General features: G+C 33.7%; 4 protein-coding genes across 6 annotated transcripts in view; 1 reads left to right on the forward strand and 3 right to left on the reverse strand.

Moving 5' to 3' along the window:
• LOC125834656 (photosystem I reaction center subunit psaK, chloroplastic) overlaps nt 1-22,155 on the reverse strand; it is a 204,598-nt gene that overhangs the window by 60,248 nt on the left and 122,195 nt on the right. The window lies entirely within an intron of this gene.
• LOC125834636 (protein ABCI7, chloroplastic) lies at nt 107-4,866 on the reverse strand. Its single transcript, XM_049513767.1, has 3 exons — nt 3,883-4,866; nt 1,720-1,979; nt 107-646 (listed from the first exon to the last, which is right to left on the reverse strand). The coding sequence occupies exons 1-3, from the start codon at nt 4,771-4,773 to the stop codon at nt 331-333; spliced, it is 1,467 nt and encodes a 488-aa protein (XP_049369724.1). The 5' UTR covers nt 4,774-4,866; the 3' UTR covers nt 107-330.
• On the forward strand, nt 7,779-9,632 carry LOC125834684 (NAC domain-containing protein 71-like). The gene is made up of 5 exons (XM_049513821.1): nt 7,779-7,935; nt 8,452-8,732; nt 8,962-9,165; nt 9,255-9,474; nt 9,559-9,632. Exons 1-5 carry the CDS (start codon nt 7,779-7,781, stop codon nt 9,630-9,632), a joined length of 936 nt encoding a protein of 311 aa, XP_049369778.1.
• LOC125834652 (uncharacterized) lies at nt 15,696-21,315 on the reverse strand. Its single transcript, XM_049513788.1, has 7 exons — nt 21,057-21,315; nt 19,163-19,295; nt 18,107-18,189; nt 17,875-17,953; nt 17,665-17,774; nt 16,551-16,615; nt 15,696-16,196 (listed from the first exon to the last, which is right to left on the reverse strand). Exons 1-7 carry the CDS (start codon nt 21,150-21,152, stop codon nt 16,103-16,105), a joined length of 660 nt encoding a protein of 219 aa, XP_049369745.1. The 5' UTR covers nt 21,153-21,315; the 3' UTR covers nt 15,696-16,102.

Consider the following 22,155-nt stretch of genomic DNA (forward strand, 5'->3'; position numbering starts at 1 on the left):
TGTGTGATGAACTTTTACTTGCTCCGATACAATTTTGAAGCTTGTGACCATCTCAACCTTCCTCAGTGCAAAATTAAAAAACACCTCATCAGGAAACAAGTCATTGTACTTCCTATCAAACAATTCCACTGTCTTAAAAAAGATACAACTTTTGGTGCAGCCAATGGAGGTTTCAAATAAACATCACCATATTTATTTCTTCAATACTAAAAAGAATTACATTACACTGAACAACTGCTTATATTCGTCTAGTAAACGACGGGCTTTCATTCATTATCATTAGTGCAGCGTGAAACTAAGAAGAAAAAATGTGCCACATTTCAAAAAGGCTCACCGTGAAGGGGGTGAGGGATCTAGCAGTTCTCTAATGTGAGTTTCAACTTTCTTTCTAATCGAGGCATTTGGAAAACGGTCTACTACTTCAGCTGCAAACGAAAAGATCAGAGCTTTTCTGGCAGTTTCAGCATCAACACCCCGTGCCCTGAAGTAAAACAGTTGGTCCTCTTCGAGGTCACTGATTGCAGCACCATGGGAGCACTTGACATCATCAGCGATGATTTGGAGATTAGGTTTGACATTCACAGTTGCCCGAGGCTCCAAAAGGAGGCTTCGTGTAAGTTGTCCTGCATCTGTCTGCTGCGCATATCTGCAACATCGTGTAAAAATAACACACAAATTTTAATCTTACAAACTAGATAAACAATAATCAAAACCATAGACAACATGTATGAACTCTCCCCTAAGTTAGCACTACATCTCTTATTGACAAACTTCCAATAGCTGGTGTCCCTAAACTGTGCTTGAGCAAGTCAAGGGAGGAAAGCTAGGTTGCTCGGACTCTTCAAAAATGCCACCAGGTGCACGTTTGAACTCCTCCAAAAGTATTGCATCTTTTGAGGATCAGAAACGGGTGCAAGAGACAATTCTGGAGAGTCCGAGCAACATAGGAGGAAATAAGGTGAAGTTTCTCCTAAGTTTGCATTACATCTCTTATTGATAAGACAAAACTTCCAATAGTTGAACCACCAGCTTTTGTCTTCTTATCATTACCCAACTGAAAAAGGAATACATTGAAAAGGTCATTATAAGATGCTGGTCGGGTATGTCACATGGACCTTTTGACTATAGGATAATATCATACAGGTACTAATCATAGGTTCAGTTAGTATTTTTAAGAGAGCGTCATGAAGTACCAGTGTCTGCTAGACATGGGCAGAATAAGAAAAAAAAGTCTAGAAAAACAAGGGATTTGAGTACCATACCTAGCAAAAGACACCTCGTCTATCGACCACCGAAAAGCAAGAGTTGACTAGACTCTAGAGACTACTAACTTACACCTACGTCAAAGATGCAATATGTAACAATCTTGTACTATCTTAATAAGTTGCTTTAGTTTACTAGATTGCAGAGCAATAAACCAAGAAATGACTAGACTATACTAGAGCGAAATAATAGTAAAAGTATTTTTAATCAAAGTAACATTGGGACCCTTCCAAGAAAAAGTTTCACCACATACATGTGCATACGACATTTTTTCTTAAGATTCGTAACCAATTTTAAAACAAAGACACACAAGCAAACATGAGCTGGAGCAGACTATGACGATATCTAGAACATGCTAACGAAACAATACGAGTACTTTTAAATGTTCAACACTGGTGATTTGCAGAATAACGAGGCGCTAAAATAAACACCAAAGGTGAGATAGAATAACAATACCTATTGACTTGAACATTTCCATCAAAAACAGCCTGTCCAGACGAATGGGCCACAATGCACTTATGGATCTGCTGAGAGACACCTCGTGGATGATCTAGGACTAATTTACTGTGTAGATCTTGTGTTTGATCCGAGATACACATATGAAACGTCGATAACTCAGTAACAGTGTCTGGACCAACCTGCTGGATGTGAATATTGTGCCTGCTTAACTTTCCACCCGTGCTTACTTCTATATGCTCGTATTTGCTAGTTGATTCCTGAAAGTAATCAACTTGACTATGAAGCAAACTTAATCTGCCCAAAAGATAAATAAATAAAATAACTGAAAATATTACAGAAGTTCCTAACGAATTGCTTAAAGCTACTAATAAGATCCATCTCCTGGAACAGAAAAAGTATACTCTCCCTTCACTAACTCTGCTCATGGTGGGAAAGGTAACAATAAGCTACATACAATTAGAATCAAATAGAGAATAGACAATAAGCAGGGAGTGGTATTCATATTGCACAGCTCAAACAAAAATTGCTCTTAAAAAAATTACAGTATCACCAAGACTAGACGAGTTAATTATCAAGGTCCATAACAGCGTCATCTATATAATGACCACATCTCATGGATCTTCTGCATAATGCATACATAGAAAGGAACACAAAGCCATGCGGAAACAACTTGGGTTTGGTCCAAGAGTGAAGAAGGAATTGGTGCCATTTGATATTAATCTCTTAACAAGTATTTTCCGTTTCATGAAGTGCAGCCTGGTGAACTAAGTTCCTGCAAAATACATGGGGTGCCGGGAATGGCCGGACCACATTGCGTCTTATGTATGGAACCTTACATTGCACTTCTGCAAGAGACTGTTTCCCTGCTTGAACCCATGACCTCCTGGTCGCACAATGATAACTTTTACCATTGTGCCAAGGCTCCCCTTCATAGTCCAAGCATTGAATTTACACAGTCCCTATACCTCTTAACATGCATATTCTTTTCCAAGTGTTGTTTCCCTTCTTTTGCCTATAAGATTTCTTGGTGTAGAATGCTACTCAACCACTTAATGTAATCTCTCTCCTTTTTTGTTTTTGTTGCTTTTTGGTGGCAGCTAAATAAAGCAAGGAACAAAGCTACATCCAAATATGAACCCTGAAGAAGCTTGAGGAAAGCCTACAGAACCTTGAGTGTAAGGCTAAGGGGAAGAAGCACATTAACAAAACCCAACAGGATAGATTAAGAAACTTGACAAACCAGCTCAACTCAAATACATTAAAATTACATGGCCAAATAGAAAAACAACTTTCACAGCTTTCAGAGAGGACGAAGGGGCAGGAAGAAGCTTGTGCCGGTCTGCAACAGAAGGCTTACTTCAATCAAGTCATAGTCAGGTTATTCACACGTGATGATTGAGCTTTGTTCTATGAACTACAGATTAATATGGTAAGGCTTTGCATATTATTCTGATTTTACTTTTACTTTTGTAATGGTTTCAGAGCTAGAGAACAAGATGAGGCAGCAACAGCAATTTGAGTCTGAAAGCCTCAACAATAAGGATCCTTGAATTGGCCGATACCACGTTTGTTTGCAGAAACTTTTATAAGTCATTTCAATATAGTGAATTCTCAAAGAGCTCATTGGATATTAACATTGCTGTTCTACAAGTCTATTGGTTGTATGTACATAGAAGCAGGTAACGGATCTCAAGAATACGATGTAAGAGTGAGAGGAAGTGTTTGAGTTTCACTCCGACATCCGGCAATATAAGGTTCAACCTTGTATATGCTTGAGAACCTTATATTGCCGGATGTTGACCAAAACGTAGAGAATTTACGATCCCCAATCTTTTATATCATTGAGATATTCAGTTTATCACAAGTTTTCCACCAAAACTATAGGTGCATTGTATCAACTTTAGAAATTCTAAGAATTGCTTGAACATTCTCTTATGTGAAAGCCTAGATTCTTTTCTACTTTTCCTACATGAATAAACCATAGCGACCTGTATGTATTAGTTAAAATTGTCTTTCATGATAAAGCAAAGCAAACAATAACGACTTTTTAGTTTAGATACTTGCATAAAACTACAAAATAGATGAGATACTTAGACAGAAATACTCGAACAATGCGTGCTATCAAGGTCATTTTTAGTTAAAAAAGAAGAGCAAGTTTACCTGCTGAACCCAAGTCCACTTGATATGTGCAGCATTGAAAGATTGATTTTGGATGTAAGAATGGCTCACCTTAGCTCCTTCCCCAACGACCACTTCCATAACGGAATTCGTCCAGTAACATTTATCCGTATCTCCACCTACATACTCTTCAACTATACTAATCTCACCTCCCTTCTCTACCAACACCAACACCCTCGGGTTCGAAAAAGGCAAAGCTTTTGACTCTTTATCACTACCTTCAGCAGAAATGTACCTCAATAGCAATGGATTCTCAACCTTACACCCTTCTGGCACATACACTAGTACTACATCAGGGGTACCTACACCATTAAGTAACCAAAACAAATCCCCTTTAAAACTAAACTCATATTCAGACACCCTTTTCATTATAGCCTCAGAATCTACCCTCAACAGACTACCTACATAAACCCCACTAGGAAATTCATTCAACTGAGACAAAGAATCTATTACATAACCATCAACAATTGAAAGTGTAGGCAAAAGGGTATCTACAGAAACATCCAAAGAACTCAAAGATGGAATCTTTGGAGGTTGAATTGGTTCAATTCTTGAATTCTTGATAAAAGAAGTGTCAGTGAATCTAAAAGGCTCATCTTTACGAGATGGCCAAGGGGTTGACAAAAGGGTGTCTGAGGAACTGATTCTTAACTTCTGAAGTGGTGTAGAAGAGGTAGAAGGTAATGAATCTTCAAGTGTTTCAGCTATTTGGAGGACATATGGATCAGAAAGAGCTGAAATTGGGGTGAATTTAGGGGTAGTAAAGACACTAAATTTGGGATTCTTTTGTGTGATTCTTCTTGTTTTTGATAAAGAAGTTGATGATGCAGAAGGGTTTGTAGAGAAAGTTGGTGAAAGAGCAGAAAGTGCCATTGAAATTGGTGGTCTCTGTTAGATTTCAAGAAAAGAGTTTTTTCCAGTATTGATGAAGGTGAAACAGAAGAAGAAGAAGAAGATTTGGTGGCAATGATGAAAATAATTATTGGGCTTGAGGTTAATTTGGGGTTTTTTTGGTCTCAACTAAATTGGGCCTATTCCGGGTCGGGTCACTCCATTGAAAGTCTCTTCGATTTTGAAATTCGGTGAATAACATTGTATGGATTACCCAGAAGGGTGACTGAGTTAGTTGATTACGTGATCAATCAAATGAGAAGTCTTGTTTCTGATTGAACTTAATTGGGCCTATTACGGGTCGAATTACTCCATTGATGAAGGTTCCTTCTATTTATGCCACTCGGTGAATAACATTATATGAATTATCAGAAAGGATAACCGAGTTGATCGATCAAGTGATCAATTAAATGGGAAGTGTTAGGTTTCAAAAGCACGACATGTTTTCTCAATCATTTATTGCACATGCTTACCTAGATCTTACATGCTCTTTCGATTGATTTTATAATCGCATGAGATTTATCTCGTGTGATTTAACTCTCATCTGAGATTTGCAGGCTATTTTATTGAAGTGTAAGTTAGCTTATGCACACTCAAAGTATAGCGATTGTGATTCCGAATATCTTGCATAAAGTAAAAGACTATGAAAGAAAAATCTGAAAAAAATAACAAGTGCATTGTTATCTACTTCCTTGTGGGAACCATATAACACATGAAATAATTGAGGGATATATATAATATATGTTGTATTTTTATGATTTTTTATATGTTTATTTTTTTTATATTTTAAATTTTATAAAAATAATTCTGGCTCCCGCTATCAATTTTGCATATTTAATATCACAAAATTCAGAGGATAATTTTTGTTATGTTATAATCACCTTTATTTTATAATAAATCGCAATATTCAATTTTTTTAAATATTATATTCTTACCATTGCACATTCTTATACATCTTTAATTTAAAATATACATTTTTTCATGTCTCACCTTGTTTTAAATTAATCTATAAAAAGAAGTCTGAAAAGTGTTTAAATCTGGATTACTCGAGTGGTAAATAAAAGTTGCTTCATAATTTAATTCTTTAAAAACAATGCTTATTTTTATTTATTTATTTTTAAAAAAAAGTTAAAGACAAGAAAATATTCTTAACTTGCAAACTACAGTTTTTTTGTGCTTGCCTTGTCAAGTTATATAAATTGTCATTTAAAAGTGTTTATATCGTTTGTCAAGTACCTACACCCTTGTTAACCCATTCATACACGAGACATATATATGTCGAAGGAAAAATAGTAAAACAATGTAATTTTATCACATTGACTATATATCTATGTTACATCATTTTATTTATGGGTACATATCAGACATCATATGCAGGTGCGCTCAAGGAACATCAAGCTTTTTGTTAAATTTTTAACACATGGTAATGAATTTAGAAGAAATGTCCACTTCACCTATTCAACATGGATATGCCAAGATAAATGAAGAATTAGTGTAACATAATCAACTATTAAAGTATTAATTATTACTAATCTTTGACTAATTGTTGCTCAAACTATCTAACGTGAATTTAACTATTGCAACTTTATATAAAATAAATGTAAATCATGAACTCCAAAACAGAGTTTTTTCCACTAAGTTTTGCACTTTGGTTACCACAAAAAAGTGTGAATAAGCACTTTTAGGACATACTTTTTTTAAAACACAATGGGCCATAACACTTGACATCATTGATAATTAAACATAGTCAAAAGTGTTTTTGTCTATAGACAAAAAGTATTTTGATATTTCTAAGTTTAATTAGTGATAAAAAATTACTCGTTATCTAATGCTACAGGAAAATGAAGATAGCAAGTATATGATGGTAGACAACAAATATCTAATAAAATAATTGAGGTGGTCTAGAGGATATCTACAAACCTGATAGCAGCGAATGATAGCATACATCTAGTGAAATAATTAAAGTACACTAAACTAACTCGACAACAAATATCTAATAAAATAGTTGAGGTGATCTACGAGGTAGCTAGGTACATGCAGTCTTTAGCATATGTGTTGATGAACGATAGCATATATCTGATGGCATAGTCAATGATGCACGAAAGTTGGCCCGATAGCAATTACCTAGCCAAATAATCATAATGGCCAAGCATGTATCCGCAATCTCGATATATGTGCTGGTGGACAATAACATATATCTAGTGAATTGATCGAGGTGCCTACGAGTTGGTCGGGTGGACGATAGCAGACACCTAGTGAACTATGCAAGAGGTCTAGCAGGTATGGTAGGCATGATACTTCATTTGTGGACAATATCAGATTTCTAGTGATCAAATAGTCGAGGTGCACATGTATGGTAGGCCCGATACTTGATTGGCGGACAATATTAGATATCTAGTGAAATAGTCGAGGTACACGCAACCCAATTCCTTGCCTACAAATAGGTGTGAACTGATTTTTAGTTTTGGTGGGGTCATTCTTGATGGAATTTTATTGTAACCTTTCGGTCTTCATATTCTTTAGACTTATAAAAATATTCTCCATAGCCTATAAAACCCCATAAATACTCAATCTTTTTTTTATTCTTCATATAAACTCCAAAATTAATAAGTATAGTGCATAGTAAAATACTCTTAATATTCATCAAATTTTACCACTTAAATTTTTTTCACAATTTTCTTGTGTCATTTCAAGGTTTTAATTTTTAATTCTTGGTATTAGTAAAATTAATGGTCACCAATTTCCAAGATTTTTTTTTTTTGAAAACTTTCTTATGTATTTTAATGTATTTTTTTCTCCAAGAATATGATTTATCACAATTCTTGAATTTCTATTTTTGGATATTTCACATTTTCAATAGGTACAAAGGCACTTAGTTAAGTGGACACTAAGATTACATTTTTGGATCGCATTATTTGAATTCCTGGCTCCACCACTGACTATATTATAGTAATTAGTTTCCGATATTTTCTCGAGGAAATTAGTTCATGGCAGGGGCAACATTGCCTCCGGGTTTTCGATTTCATCCAACTGATGATGAATTAGTTGGATATTACTTGAAGAGGAAAACTGATGGACTTGAAATTGAATTGGAAGTTATTCCAGAAATAGACTTGTACAAATTTGATCCATGGGAACTTCCAGGTATATACATTTTTTGTATATATATATATATACATATTCATTTTTCTTGGTTCACGTGTATAGTAAAATGGATTTCACTTTTATATACACTGACGATATAATTATTTTAACTTGTTGTAACAGGTAACTTGCCTTATTTTCCAGTCAGGAATCTCATTCTAGTAGTTTTAGTTGTTTTTCACTTATATATATATCTGTGTTTCGTGTTGAAAATACCAAGTTTAATTGGACCTACAGAACATAGGCGCTCCGTCCGCCTATATGACAAAATGTCCTTAAAAATTGCTTATTTGAAATTGGAACTTGGAATTTTGGCATCATCTGAAGGCAGATTTAGGATTTAAACTTGATTTTTTCGACGTTTAAGATTGTTTGTTAACACTAAACTCATAATACATTTGAAATTACGCGTTCAATATTGGATAATTAGTAGTTTTAACATATATAAATAATATATCTATGTTTCATGTCAAAAATACTGCATTCAGTTGAACCCTCTGATATCATGTCATGCAGAGAAATCGTTCCTGCCAAATCGCGATATGAAGTGGTTCTTCTTCTGTCCTCGAGACAAGAAGTACTCGAATGGCTCACGAGCCAATCGAGCCACTAAGGCTGGATACTGGAAAGCAACTGGTAAAGACAGGAAAGTTATCTGTCATGAGTCTGAAGTTGTTGGATATCGAAAGACATTAGTGTTCTATCGCGGAAGAGCTCCTCTCGGAGACAGAACAGATTGGATGATGCAGGAGTATCGTCTCTGTGATGATGTTTCACAAGGCGCTACGAGTTTCCAGGTAGATTCAACAAACTCAATGTTCATTTTTAATTCAAGAAATTGATCATATTCTACTATTTGTTGTACTTGAGCCGAGGGTCTATTGGAAACAACCTCTCTACCTCCACGAGCTCCACGAGGTAGTGGTAAGGTCTGTGTACACTCTATCCTCCCCAGATCACACTTGTGAGATTTCACTGCATATGTTGTCGTGGTTTGATCATTTTCTACTATTTGAATATGTTCAGGGGGCGTTTGCACTTTGTCATATCATCAAAAGAAACAATGCCTCATTGAAAACAAGTGATATTTCACTAGCAATCTCGAACAATCCTGTTGTTCTTACTGCTGAAACGTGCAACGATAGCAACTATTCGACTCCTATAACTTCTCCTTATGAATCTACAAACCTTAGGATGTCACATGATCATATGATTCTTGATTCTTCAATGGTATTGAAATGTTCCTTTTTGTCCCTCCTCTGTATTTAACTCTCTTTCTTTTGAACTTCGTAATGATTCTGGTGGCTTCCTTCGTGTAGGAATGTCCTGGAGATGGAACTTATCTGCACTATGAGTTCCCAAACGTGGCATCGTGGCAACCAAATGATCGAATTGAGGTCACATCAAGCTCAACTTCCCCGAATTTAAGAGGGGAAGTTGAACTTTTGGGTGATCTTAGTAGCTTTGGTTGTATATCTCCCTACTTGATTCATGGAAGCTACACGGGGCTTTACGATAGTAGTGTTATGTCATATGAAGGTTGTGACCAAAAGAATTCATTCGAAAAAACCTGGTAAATGAAAGGGAAAGACTAATGTAAGCCTTTTCTGTTTATAACTGCAGGAAATGAAGGTTGGAATCAAGCTAATTTGGGAGATTTCAATGGTTTATGGTCACACGAAGATAACTTTCAGTAACTGAATCAACGCGATTCAGTACTCTAATGTTATCTGAGACGACAGGGTTTTTATGTTCGTCTCAGAGACATTGGATTACAGCACCTCGAGTATAGTTTCCCCGAGTTCAATTCTAGCTAGTACGTTCTACATTGTTGTCGTTGAAGTATGAGAAAACTAGCGATGATCCTACTTAACGATCACACGATTCTCTTTATGATCATATTCAATGTATGGAATACCAAGCATCAAATGTAGCCAAAAAGCTAGTAGTCAGCTATTGAATAGTTCAAAACTATGTTGTTCAGACTTTTCAAAAAATGTCGACTGATGTGTGTCAGATCCTCCAAAAGTAGCGTATTTTTTGTTATATCTTTTAAGAGTTCGAGCAACATAGGTTCAAAATAGTATAAATGCCTTGGCAACTTTTCAAGGTTAAAAAGAATATGTTATGAATAAACATTTCTTCAATGCTACTAAACTTGTTAAAGAAAATGGATCTTGTCCCTGACTCAACTCAAAAGTTAGAGGATTATGTAGAATTGCCCGAAACTATATAAGAAGATAATGTTCTATTCCCTCAATCGATGTGGCACACTTAACATCTCAGGCATGTCTAGAACTGAACGTTAGAGCGGGAATAACATAACATGGAGGTCCAACATTGGGTAAACCAAGAACTGAGATGATTCGGAAATGAAATATATGTCTAACTCAATCTCAAAAACTATCTCTACGAGGTGAGGATCGTCTAAAGACCATATGAGGAGGGAACAATTCATTTTCTCAACCAATAAGAAGCATTAAACATGTTTGACCAAGTTTCTGAAGAAATTGTTTAAAGCCCTGTAAGGTTGAATTACCTAGGCCATGATTGTGACCTAAAAGTCAATGACCTTATAAAATCACGAGAAATCAAAGTTCAAATTCCAATACGAATAAAAAAGGAAAGAATATTAGGTGAATTCTTTTCACTTGTCTAAGCCATAATATATAAAGTTACCCGATACCTATATTTATAGTAGATAACAAGTATCTATTGAATAGTCGAGATGCGTGCAAGCTGACTCAAACACGTTAGTATAAAAGAAATATATGATAAAGAGTCTATATGTTGACATTTTTCTTTTATTCTACGACCTGGAGGAAAAAAAAAAGTCTAAAATAACTTGCAAGCAAAGGATATTAGAAAGCAAGTTAGCAAAAGGGTAAGCTTAGTAAAACCATTTTCCTAGCTCAATTTCTTTTCATGAGACTTCAATCACCTAGTACTTAGTCGGGGCTTCAATGTGGGCATCCAACATTGGATGGGAAACAAAAAAAAAAACTCACGTACTATAATGAATTTAGTGATAGAAACCTTATAGGTCGAGTCCATCAAATTAAAATCATGAATTTGCTTTTGCAACCGAACTCAATGCTTTCCACACAAAACATCGATGTATGTGCGAAAACTAACTTAAATTTTCAAGAAATTTTCAATTCTTGAACTTGAAGGGAAGCTGAAGGAAGCCTTGGAGCAACAATAAAATAATCTCCATGTGACCTATAGGTCACAAGTTCGAGTGTTGAAATCATCCGAAAAAACTTGCATCAACCCATTATCCTTCTCCAAATCCTACATCAACGCGGGATGCTTCGTACACTGAGTTCTCATTTTATTAAATTGTAATCCCATTATACCTCAAAAGTTGCTCAACACAAATAAAGAAACATACAAAAATCAACACCATAAAATAAAAGAGAGAATCAACAATTTGCTGCTTTGATTATATTTTCTCTTTGTAAACAATGTTAGAAAATGACTTAATAAAAAGAGACACTAATAAAAGTTTAGAAAAGGGTAACTAAAAAGCTTAAATTCCATTAACACTAGAAAGAGAGAATAAATATTCATTTGAAAATTTAACTTCTATAATAATTATATAAAATATTTTTTCATGATAAGATATTATCTAACTGATTACTACAGTTAATTGTCCATGGAAGTAAGACTCCAATATAATGGTGTAAAAAATATATGACAGGTATAACAAGTTAAAATATACCAATAGTGTAATTTTTTTACATTCCTAATTGTGGAGCTAGGAAAACGCAAGGGGTTCATACATAAAATCGAAATTTGACACTGAACCTATAGCTTGTTTTAGTTACTTTCACGATTATATACTTATATGTAGTTATAAATATGGTATCTGAGCCTAACTCCACCCTAAAAATTAGCTCATAAATGAGGATTGCTCATTCTTCAACCAACATGGCTCTAACAATATTTAATGCATTTTTTCTAATATAAATATAAGGTCTAAACGAAAGGCTACTTTATTTGTTCGAACCCCTACATAATATTGTAGCTCCACCTATGTATACATAATACACGTTGATTGTTGAATTTTCTTGATTTCTTCATGTGTACACTACATATTTTGAATCACTTTTTGAAAAATCTCATTTTTGCCACTGCCTTCCACCCCTGATCTATTATAAGTTCAACAATACGTTAAATTTTTCATACTGTCAGTATATATAAATCAACTTCCTATTCCTCTCTCCCACCCTCTTTTATAAGTTCAACAATAACACCATTGGTAGAAGGGAATCAAAGTAGTGTGTTGGTCCTTTATCATTGACAAATTATATTTATAAATAAGCTAAGATCTTCTCATGTACTTTTTCTTTCTATTATTCTTTTTATTTCCTCTTTTTGGCCTGTGCTTTTAGTTTAAAGTTATGGTCCACTTTATCTTATTGAAAATTATATAGTAGATTGAAAGTGACCACTGTATTAAACAGAATGGCAAAGGTTGTTATCAGGAGCAAACTGGAAATATAAAAGTTTAATTTTTTTTGAAATAATCATCATATCATATCATCATATATTATTAAAAGTGGAAAGCTCTTATCTTTAAAGTTGAATTACCATTTTATGGGTAAAACTTACCCGCACCGGGTGTATACACCAATCCAATACATGCATGCCATGTGTTTAAATTTACAGTTCATTTTACTTAATCTTAATTAACTAACATGTGTTTTACTTCATTAAATCAAGTAATAATGAAAATTGCATTAGTTTGGTGTAAACACCCGATGCGAATAAGTTTAAATACTATTTCTATTTTTAAATGTACAAAATATAAAAATATATTCTAATAACTAATTAGATAAATTACTTACATGTACAAAAATTATAACCACATATTCTAGGCAATTAGTATATAGATATAAATGAATATTAAAAGAGGTTGCCTAATAATTATGCTTAATTAATGATAAAAAATTTCAGGAACAACATACACTCTATCATCTTAATGATTGTAAACTTTACAAATTATGGATGAATGAACGATAACAATGTATAAATATTAATAAGAGGGTATTAAACATAATGTATTTATTCCTATTAGAATACAATCATATATTTTCACTCATAAACAATTGTATGTTGCACTTTTAAGTGGGATATTAATGTCCCACAACAAGAGTCTGATAATGGCAAATCAACCAAAAACAAGTAATAAAATATACATCAACGCATCGTCTATAAGAAAGTATTGAGTAACATACTAATACATTACAAGTTTGGACCTTAGAACATAAAAATGTAATAACTCATTATGCATTTTAATCATCAAACTAATTTTTTTTAGGTTAAGGGAGTATCTAATCATTTGGCATATACGACAAAGAAGTCATTTGAATAAATTGATTGTTCGATCTATTGTAAATTATATACTTTCGTTGAATTATTTGTGATACTCATCACAATACAAATTTAATATAACTTATACCATATGCAACATTTTCATGGGACTCAGGTGCAAAGCACGTGTCCAGAACTAGTAATATAAATGGGGTGAATCTAAAATCTATAATTCAGAAAAATTATGATCTTATTGTATGTATATATTTTAAAATTTTGTTTTACATATTTATTCTTGATATGACTGACGGTCTCACAAACCTTTTTGTTCGCTTAAAGTGCAGTCTGCCTGCTAATGGTCATAAGGTCCAAAGGGTTTAATTGCCCAATTACGGTTTCCTCCCAAAATTGTATTTAGGGGTGTTCACGGTTTGGATAAAAACTGATTCAAACAGAAAAATTGAACCAAACCGATAAAATAAACCGATTTTATTTGGGTTTGGTTTGGTTTGATTTTTAGATTTTTGAAAATCACTAACATTTGATTTGGTTATGATTTTATTCAAAAAATCGAAGAAATAACTGAATCAAACCGATAAATTATATACATATATTTTATTAATATACATATTTAATATATAATTTTTATAAACAATTTTAAATATCTTATATATGTTTTCATTAAAATTTCTTTACAATTTACTTATTGAAAGCAAAAATATCTAAGGTGAAAATATTTATCTTATTGATTTCATGTATATGAGTATCTATAACAATTCCCTGTGGGACTGAAAACGTTATTGCCTCTTCCTTCTAGGCCAAAATGGTAAATTTTAAAGCTTTATTCATAGTAAATTCAGTGATCGAAAGTTTAGTAATTTCAGTCATTCTAACTATTTTTTGTTTTGAATGGGTTGTTGTCACTTTTTTCACATTTTGAATGAACTGTTTCTTTTATTTTTGTGTATGGTTAATAACCGAACCAAACCAAACCAAACCGAAACTGATAACCACCAAACCGATAAATATATATTATATTTGGTTTGGTTTGATTTTGATAATTTTAAAACCGATTAAGTTGATTTGATTTTAGTTTTGACCAATAACCGATCAAAACCGACCCATGAACACTCCTAATTGTGTTATAGATATCGAGCTAGAAATAGGAGTTAGACACCCTCCACTTTTTACTAGTTAGAGAGACCCCCTTAATATATTGAGAAAAGGTATTCGTCTTGCTAGAAAGACTAAAAAAAAATTCAAATGATATTTTGATATGCTACACGTATTTTAGTTTGAAATCACATGATCTAAATGTTTCTTTCTTCTTAAATTTTGTGTCTTGATCAAAACAAAACACATAAAAATGAAAAAAAGGAGAGTAATACTTGCCAACAATTTATAACCATGAAAATGTAACTATCAAAATATGATGAAATTAAATAGACTACAAAACATTTAAATACCAAAACCAGAGACTTAAAAACCTACCATTTAATTACATTAGTAGAATCTGTTTCACTTACATTTATAAAAACATAGACACAAATCCACACATTGTGGCCAATTGATTGGCGTTAAACTTCATTTTACTTTCATCGCCATTTTAGTGAAGCACGGGAGATGGGGTGACTCAATAAAATGTTTGGCCTAAAGCCAAAATTTAGAAAAGAGAGTTATATTTATTTAAAATTTTTAATATATTTTATTTTCATAAATACTAAAAAAATATTGTAATTGATTATAATTTAATAATTAATTTTTCTTTTTCAATTGACCATATTACATTTCTTGCAATATTTTGTAAGAAGAGAATAAACATATATATAAATTATTGTACATTATATAACAACACAAATGTTTAAATCTCTTTTATTGATTATAATTTTGAAAGCTTTTTCAATAAAATCAATTGTTACATAAATTATTAAAATTATTCTAAAAGTGTTTAAAATAAAATTAAGATACTTATATAATATTTCGTAATACTTTTAATTACAAAAATCAATATTATAGTGATTGTTACCTTTAGAAGACATCCAAAGTCAAGACAATATATTTTAATTTTTTTTAATGACGCTACCCTTTAGATGCGCTCATGGTAAAACCTCTGCTCCTATGCAATAACTCGCACACCACACAAGAGAGGCAACCCGCACCAGGCTCAATCCAAAAGGCAAATCCCTTTGAACTTGTGACCTCCAACATAGAAGTCCCAAGCCCAAACCACTGGACCACCCCCAAAGGTTATTTGTTAATTTAATTAGTTTGAACTTGAAATGTTTAATAAAACATTTGAAAGAATTGAATACAATCTTACACAGACAATATTAAAACAATTTAATTGTCTACTATTTTTAATTATAATTATATCAATAATAAAATTTCAAAAATATGTGCATAATAACTAGTAAGAGATTGTGATATGTGGGTAAGAGATTAGCAACAAACTATAAGAAAATTTTAATTAATAGTAACAATAAATGCATAATTTCTTTTTTATATTCTACTTGGGTATTTTGTTTCTTCCAAGTGTTAATACAGTGCTTCTTACAATTGCCTTCATCAGATCTGGTGTTCTCTTTTTTATGTATGCATCTCCTTCATCTTTTGTCTGCTCAGTGCTTTTGTTTTTTTGGGGCCTCTAAAGCCACTGCTTTAGTGGCTTTAGGGTTGAGCCGCGATGGGAGACAAGAGCTGGGCATTTCCATTGACATGGCGAAGAAGTTACTTATAATTCTACAGCAAATTACGTATTCAAACATGGTACAAAATGAATTTGATTCGAGCCAGGGTGGGAGGAAAGGACATGATATTGGTTTTCATTTGAATGTTGAAAGTCTTAGACTCAAAATCGACCTGCCCGAATATCTCTGTCAATATGTTCTGCATTGAGGGTTCCTGGAAGTTCTCGAAAATCTTCATTGAATACAGAATATGCACTGCAAAGGACGACAAAAATTTGAGGGTCACCATATTTAGCAAAAAACACATACTATTTTTATGTGCTTCAGTAGTTTAAGTTGGAAATCCAAAACAAGAACACCAGACTCTGTAAGCATGTCAATACGCAGATGAAGACGCTTAATTGAGGCTATCAATTGAGGCAAACAAATTTATAACGCAGTAAATGAGTGTCCAAGTGGTTTCGACGAAATCTATCTTCTCATCACAGATTAAGAAAGAGTTGTGCCTCTCACACAACAGAAAAGCATATCAACTTGGAGGTTTAAAAGTTAACAAAAGGAATAAAGACTTCTGTATCTAAAGGTTTATATATCTACAAAATCGCGTACCTAAGTTCTCCCTGCTTCCGGTGTCCAAGATTATAAAAGATGAGGCCAAACCCAGTCGCCAGTAACTGCATTAAGTTAAGAAAAGGATTAATAGTACTCCGATGTTCTTTTTCCAAGACCATACAGGAATTCTGCTTTCTCAAATTGAGAAAAAGTAACAATTTGTTGACTGTTTTAGTAATTCATACACAAGAGGCCTTAGCTCTTAGCTAGTTAATTCTAAGATTCCCCAGCACACGTGTACATGCTGCAGGTAGTTAGCTGTTCAAATAATTCATAAATATAAGAGAGCATAAGAGTAGACATTTACACGGTATTTAGTATATATTTAGCTTTAGAAAAAGTACACTTTAATCCTTTTATGTATCAAATATGTTTAATCATTTCTAACTCCTTATATATAGATTCTGGGTAATTCCAAAGCTAGTTTCAAGGTGATATAATCAGTAATTAATGTGACATTATCTTCCATGCAAACTTGAGTGCTTATCGAGGAATAGAAGTATCAGTTTCAGCAAAATGTCATTAGTTTTCCCCGCTTTAATCAAAGCACAAAGAACCCAGCATTATATGACAGAATCTGCAAAACGACAGTTCAGTCTATTGAAAGCTTACAGAAACACAGAAAGTGACTCATAAGAAGCTATTAGCAAGTCCGAGACTTTTCTTTCTTTGGTAAATCCCATCCCAAAGCCCCCTCCTCCTAGGCGCCACCAGTGGCATTTTCCATTCCCTCTTGGTGACTAAAACTCATATCTCTTGGTTGGGAGTAACGGATCAACCACTAGAGCAATCCTCTCTTGTCAGTCTGCGACACTATGGCAATTGGCAGCTACTAACCCGCATATATGTTAGTACAAAAATCTAAATACTGTAAATCAAAGTAGGATCTTCCTCAAAAATTCTTCTATTTAGAGCCCAACGTATGCTCCTAAGCATATATACATTCAGTCAACATTGTGGGATAATACTGTTCTGAAAAATTACTGAATCATAACACAAATAAATCTGCCATATATATATCACAGCAAATGATTGACCAAATGGCTCATATCACGAATAAATCTTCCATATATATATCACAGTAAATGATTGACCAAATGGCTGAACTTACAAATAAAGGTGCAACCTCATATCTTCGCGCAATAGAGGCCAGAATGAACCAAGTCATGATAATAACCCAAACCTTTGGACTGATGGAGAAAATTACCATCAAGAGCATATCTACAAACAATTGAAAAGGGAATAGAACAGGTGAAGAGGAATAAGAAGATAGTTTTACAGTAAAGATAAGAGAAATGAAAACAACTAGTCAGAGCTTCACCTGGAAATTTCAGTTTATCACGTAGCAGATAAAAAAGTTTCCTCTTCCACTTACTAGTTGATGGGGGTAACTGAAACCTCTGTTTATAGAAATGGGAATAATAGAACTTGTAAATCATTGCAAAACGAAAAAAATGAAATAACAGAAGAGTGCACATGGGAGCTGGATTCAATTTCCAAAACAGACAACAATTAAATTTCCTATACATTTGCGACATTTATTTTCCACTCACCAGTTCATCATCATCGTCATCCTCAAATTCATCACGAAAATGCCTAGGAGGTGGCTTTGGTTTGACAGCAACTATTAGTGAATCTACAAAAAAAGAATTTCAACCTTGTTATATAGAAAAAGAAGTTCCATTAATTATGATCTAATAAAATAGCAATGAAAATGTGAAAGTGGAACAGCATCGAGGAACAAATAATCAAGAAAACAACTTAGTAGTGAAGCAAAGAAATGTGCGCAGAATAGCCAAAAATGACTTGTGGGATTAGCACTCTTAACAATTGTAACCACAGGAACAGTTTTCCGTCGTTTGATCAAGATTTACTGAACAGCGCCACTAAAGGAAGACTCAGAAACAAACAGAGCCTTCGAACTGGTCTATTTTTTACAACTTCTTTGGAATGACATATGACCAGTTTGTTTCCTTTTAGGCTAGGAATTTCCATAGCATTATGTCTGCTATGGAAATGTGAAAGTGGAACAGTATCCAGGAACAAACAATCAAGCAAATAACTCAGTTATGAAGCAAAGAAATGTATGCAGAATCAATATGCAACAGAACAGATAGTTTGTTAATAATCGTCAAATTTATGCATGTGTGCATGTTCTACTAATTCCAACTGCAAGAAGTAAAAGAGATCAAACAAAATGATACCTCTATATATACACATACATAAAATCTGTTGCATAGTGCACCAAATGTGAGCAACCAAGAAGAAAGCTAAGGAAAATAGTAAGGCGGCCAACTAAAAACAACAACATTCAAACAGTGAATAGGAGATTCAGACAGAAAAGTAGCATGAGGCACCCAAAATCCCCACACAAATCATGTAAGCAGAATCAATATGCAACAAAACAGAGAGTTTGTTAGAATAATCTTCAAACTTATACATGTGTGAATTTCCCACTCATTCCAATCGCAAGATGACGAAGAGATCAAAACATCACGGTACCTCTATATCTCACATACATAAAATCCTCCCATGTATAGTTGTTACAATATATTATGCAAAATGATTATATCAACTTTGGTAATCAATAAATTGATAAAAAATTGCACCTCCGTTGTTGAATTGGACTACTTCGTCATCTCCATTTTCACTATCATGCAATACATTTCCTCGCAGAACAAGTCTTAAATTTTCAATAGGCATATGTCGATTCCCAGCAATCATCTTTCTCAATTCATGTACCTAGATCACAGAAAATGTCAAAACATATTCAGAACAACTCCAGGAATTTAATTTATAGGCATCTAAAACGATAGCTGACAAGACAAGTTTAAACATCATCTTTTCATGCACTTCTACAACCTTTTTCTTGTGATTAGAAAAACATCAAGTTACTAAGGAGATATTTCTTGATTTTTTGCAAAAACTTGAATGAAGAGCCACTTTAGGTATCAACAACTTCTCATTTATCGATTCCAAATTCCTTTTTTTAGTAACAGTAGTCTCTGGGATTAAATGAGGATTCATATACCCAACCCAGCTTATTTGGGATTGAGGTGTAGTTGTTGTCGTAGTAGTCTTTGGGCCATCACAGGACTCACAAACTTGGATTTTTTTGCAGGAACCCTATGTAAGAGAGGCCTGGAAAAGAAGGTAGGCATGCACTGGGGTAGCATAACACAGGGAGGAAGATGCATATGGAAGACAGGGGTACTTGTGAAATAACTATCCTGAGGGAAGCCAGCTTGGGCACAACTCAACTGTTTCCACCATGTACCTGCTGGCTGCTATTCTACTACCTCCCACTAACACAGGTATCAGATTACTCTGCCCACCAAGACTTAGGCAGATCGATGGGAAGAGATCATATAGTTTTTTTTCTCTGATGCTATTTGAACCCTGGACTCTAAAACTTGCATGGCTCATTGATCATATGCCACATCCTTGGGCACATGATTCAACATTTTCCCTATGTAGGGTCTCCATAGACAGTTCCAATCATTTGCTACTTGTCACATGCCAAATTAGAACTAGACTATCAGAATACTATAGGGATCTCTTGACATCAAAGCAGACCAAACTTACAACTTGCCCTAGATTTACTCTAATTTTTTTCTTGACCACAAGGTGAAAACCAAGTGACTTGTTGCCACTCGGTTTTTCTGTAGACCCCACAAAGATTCTCAGTTAATTTCAAACTTATCTCAGTATCAGACTCTGAGTACCTTCATCAAAAAGAAATTATCACTCTGATTACACATATCCATGTACTACACCAAGTTCTCTCTAAGGCCATGCTCATTAAGCTCATAATATTTTCTTACTTCAGTCCACATTACTTTCTTATTTGTCCTGCCTGTACTCTGTCCACTTCCATTACTCTTTTATTAGTTCAATCCTGACTAATTAGGTATAATACTATAATATGAACCATAGCTGCCAGAATTAATATGCACTTTCATTGAATCATCGCCCCCCTTATGTTCACTAGTTTTGCCATGAAGTTCAGGTCACTATCTTGCAAACTTTATCCTTCCAACTGTCAAAGCATTAACTTAGCAAAAAGAAAGAGAAAAAATTTCAGCACTATACTCCATCCCAAACTTCATAATTTGCACAAAGACTACATCTTTCCAACAACGTTTACTCATTGCAAAATAGATTTTTTTTTAAAAACACGTTTTTCCTAGATGTGCCTCGAAATAGAAACATCATGCAATCAATTAACCAACTTCAGCTCAATTCCACATCAGCTTTGGATCTACAGTGTGAATCCTATATATCCATTACACTATATTCAAGTCTAGTTCATTCCCATACTTCAACAATTTGCCTTAAATACTTCAATTCCAGCTAGCAGAAATCGTCTATATGTATCCTTTATTTATCAAACTTGCATTCTAACCTTAGCTAAGTATGCGTTGATTACGAGCCATTAGAAAAACCAAAACCTAATTTCTCTCATTTGCGTGAATTTCGAGCTAGTACGATCAAAGGAATTACCTTGATGGAAGAAGGGACATTAAGGCGACAAGGCGGAGAAGGACCGATGATTTTCAGAAAGATTTCTACCATCTTCTTCTCTTCAATTTCATCCATGGCGCCGTAACAAAACCTAATTCAATTGCAAAATTCAGATGTTTTCTCCGACGGCGTTATGCTATAGCTACGATCACCTGCGCCGGGAATTTGATCTCCGGTCAAAAACTCTGGACTGTTCACCGGACGACTTTTGTAAACGTATTTCACTTTTTAATTATTCAATGCGAAGATGAAAAAGGAAAAATTGGGGAAAATGTATTTATCTACGTGGATTAAGGATTAATGTTATAAATTTCAACTCTATTTTCTCCTTTTCCAAAACTATATCTTAAAAAAAAAAAAGTTTCCAAATTATAAACTCCTGTAAATATAAAAAGTCTGATTACTAAACACACAAACTCGTTTTTACTGTGTCTCGTGGACATTCAATACTAACGTAACACATAAATTTTGATAATATATAGATTATCATTTGATAAGTTTGAGTGTTTATCGAGTAATATGCTTCATAATCAAACTTTGAGAGTTACTACAAGATAAAGTATTTGAAAATCATCAAAAATCAGAATTTTAATTTTCGTAAAAAAAATAAAATAAAATAAAAATCAATAATTCACTCTATTTTTTTAAGAATGAAATGACCCAAAATTTGTGTCAATAGAAAAAGTGGGTACTCCATAAAATAGTCAAAAGCGTATAAAAAGAACCTAACACCACTTATCCATACAATTTGTGTTTTAAAAGCACTAGAGTTCTGATTTTGAGTTCGAACTCTTGAAATAGAGACGTCTTCTCTTAGAAGAATTTTATGCAATATAAATTTGAATTAATCGAACCAGTTATATTGAAGTATATATACTTCCATGGGCTATCACAGTCCATACTAGTCCCATATTGCCCTTGTATTAACCTAACAAGGAGGATAACACCACTTGTGGCTTGCCACTCATTTCAAAAACACAAGATTTAAGGCTACCCTTTACATTCATTAGGTCACTTCTCTATCTACATATTTTGTTTGGTTTATACATTACATTTCGATTAAATTTAGAATCGTGTC

This window comes from Solanum verrucosum, unplaced genomic scaffold, assembly GCF_900185275.1.
Source record: "Solanum verrucosum unplaced genomic scaffold, falcon-dt-bn FXZP01000149.1, whole genome shotgun sequence".
Classification (NCBI taxonomy): domain Eukaryota; kingdom Viridiplantae; phylum Streptophyta; class Magnoliopsida; order Solanales; family Solanaceae; genus Solanum; species Solanum verrucosum.

Bases quoted from the DNA above. Each gene is read 5' to 3' on its own strand.
- LOC125834636 (XM_049513767.1), bottom strand. From the start codon at position 4,773: ATGGCACTTTCTGCTCTTTCACCAACTTTCTCTACAAACCCTTCTGCA. The intron at 1,980-3,882 runs GTAAACTTGCTC...GATTACTTTCAG, and splicing joins AGTGGACTTGGGTTCAGCAG to GAATCAACTAGCAAATACGA. The intron at 647-1,719 runs GTATTGTTATTC...ACGATGTTGCAG, and splicing joins GGAAATGTTCAAGTCAATAG to ATATGCGCAGCAGACAGATG.
- LOC125834652 (XM_049513788.1), bottom strand. From the start codon at position 21,152: ATGGATGAAATTGAAGAGAAGAAGATGGTAGAAATCTTTCTGAAAATC. The intron at 17,775-17,874 runs GTGAAGCTCTGA...AATTGTTTGTAG, and splicing joins TGATAAACTGAAATTTCCAG to ATATGCTCTTGATGGTAATT. The intron at 16,616-17,664 runs GTAAGTTCAGCC...AACTTAATGCAG, and splicing joins ATGAGGTTGCACCTTTATTT to TTACTGGCGACTGGGTTTGG.
- LOC125834684 (XM_049513821.1), top strand. From the start codon at position 7,779: ATGGCAGGGGCAACATTGCCTCCGGGTTTTCGATTTCATCCAACTGAT. The intron at 8,733-8,961 runs GTAGATTCAACA...GAATATGTTCAG, and splicing joins AAGGCGCTACGAGTTTCCAG to GGGGCGTTTGCACTTTGTCA. The intron at 9,166-9,254 runs GTATTGAAATGT...TCCTTCGTGTAG, and splicing joins TGATTCTTGATTCTTCAATG to GAATGTCCTGGAGATGGAAC.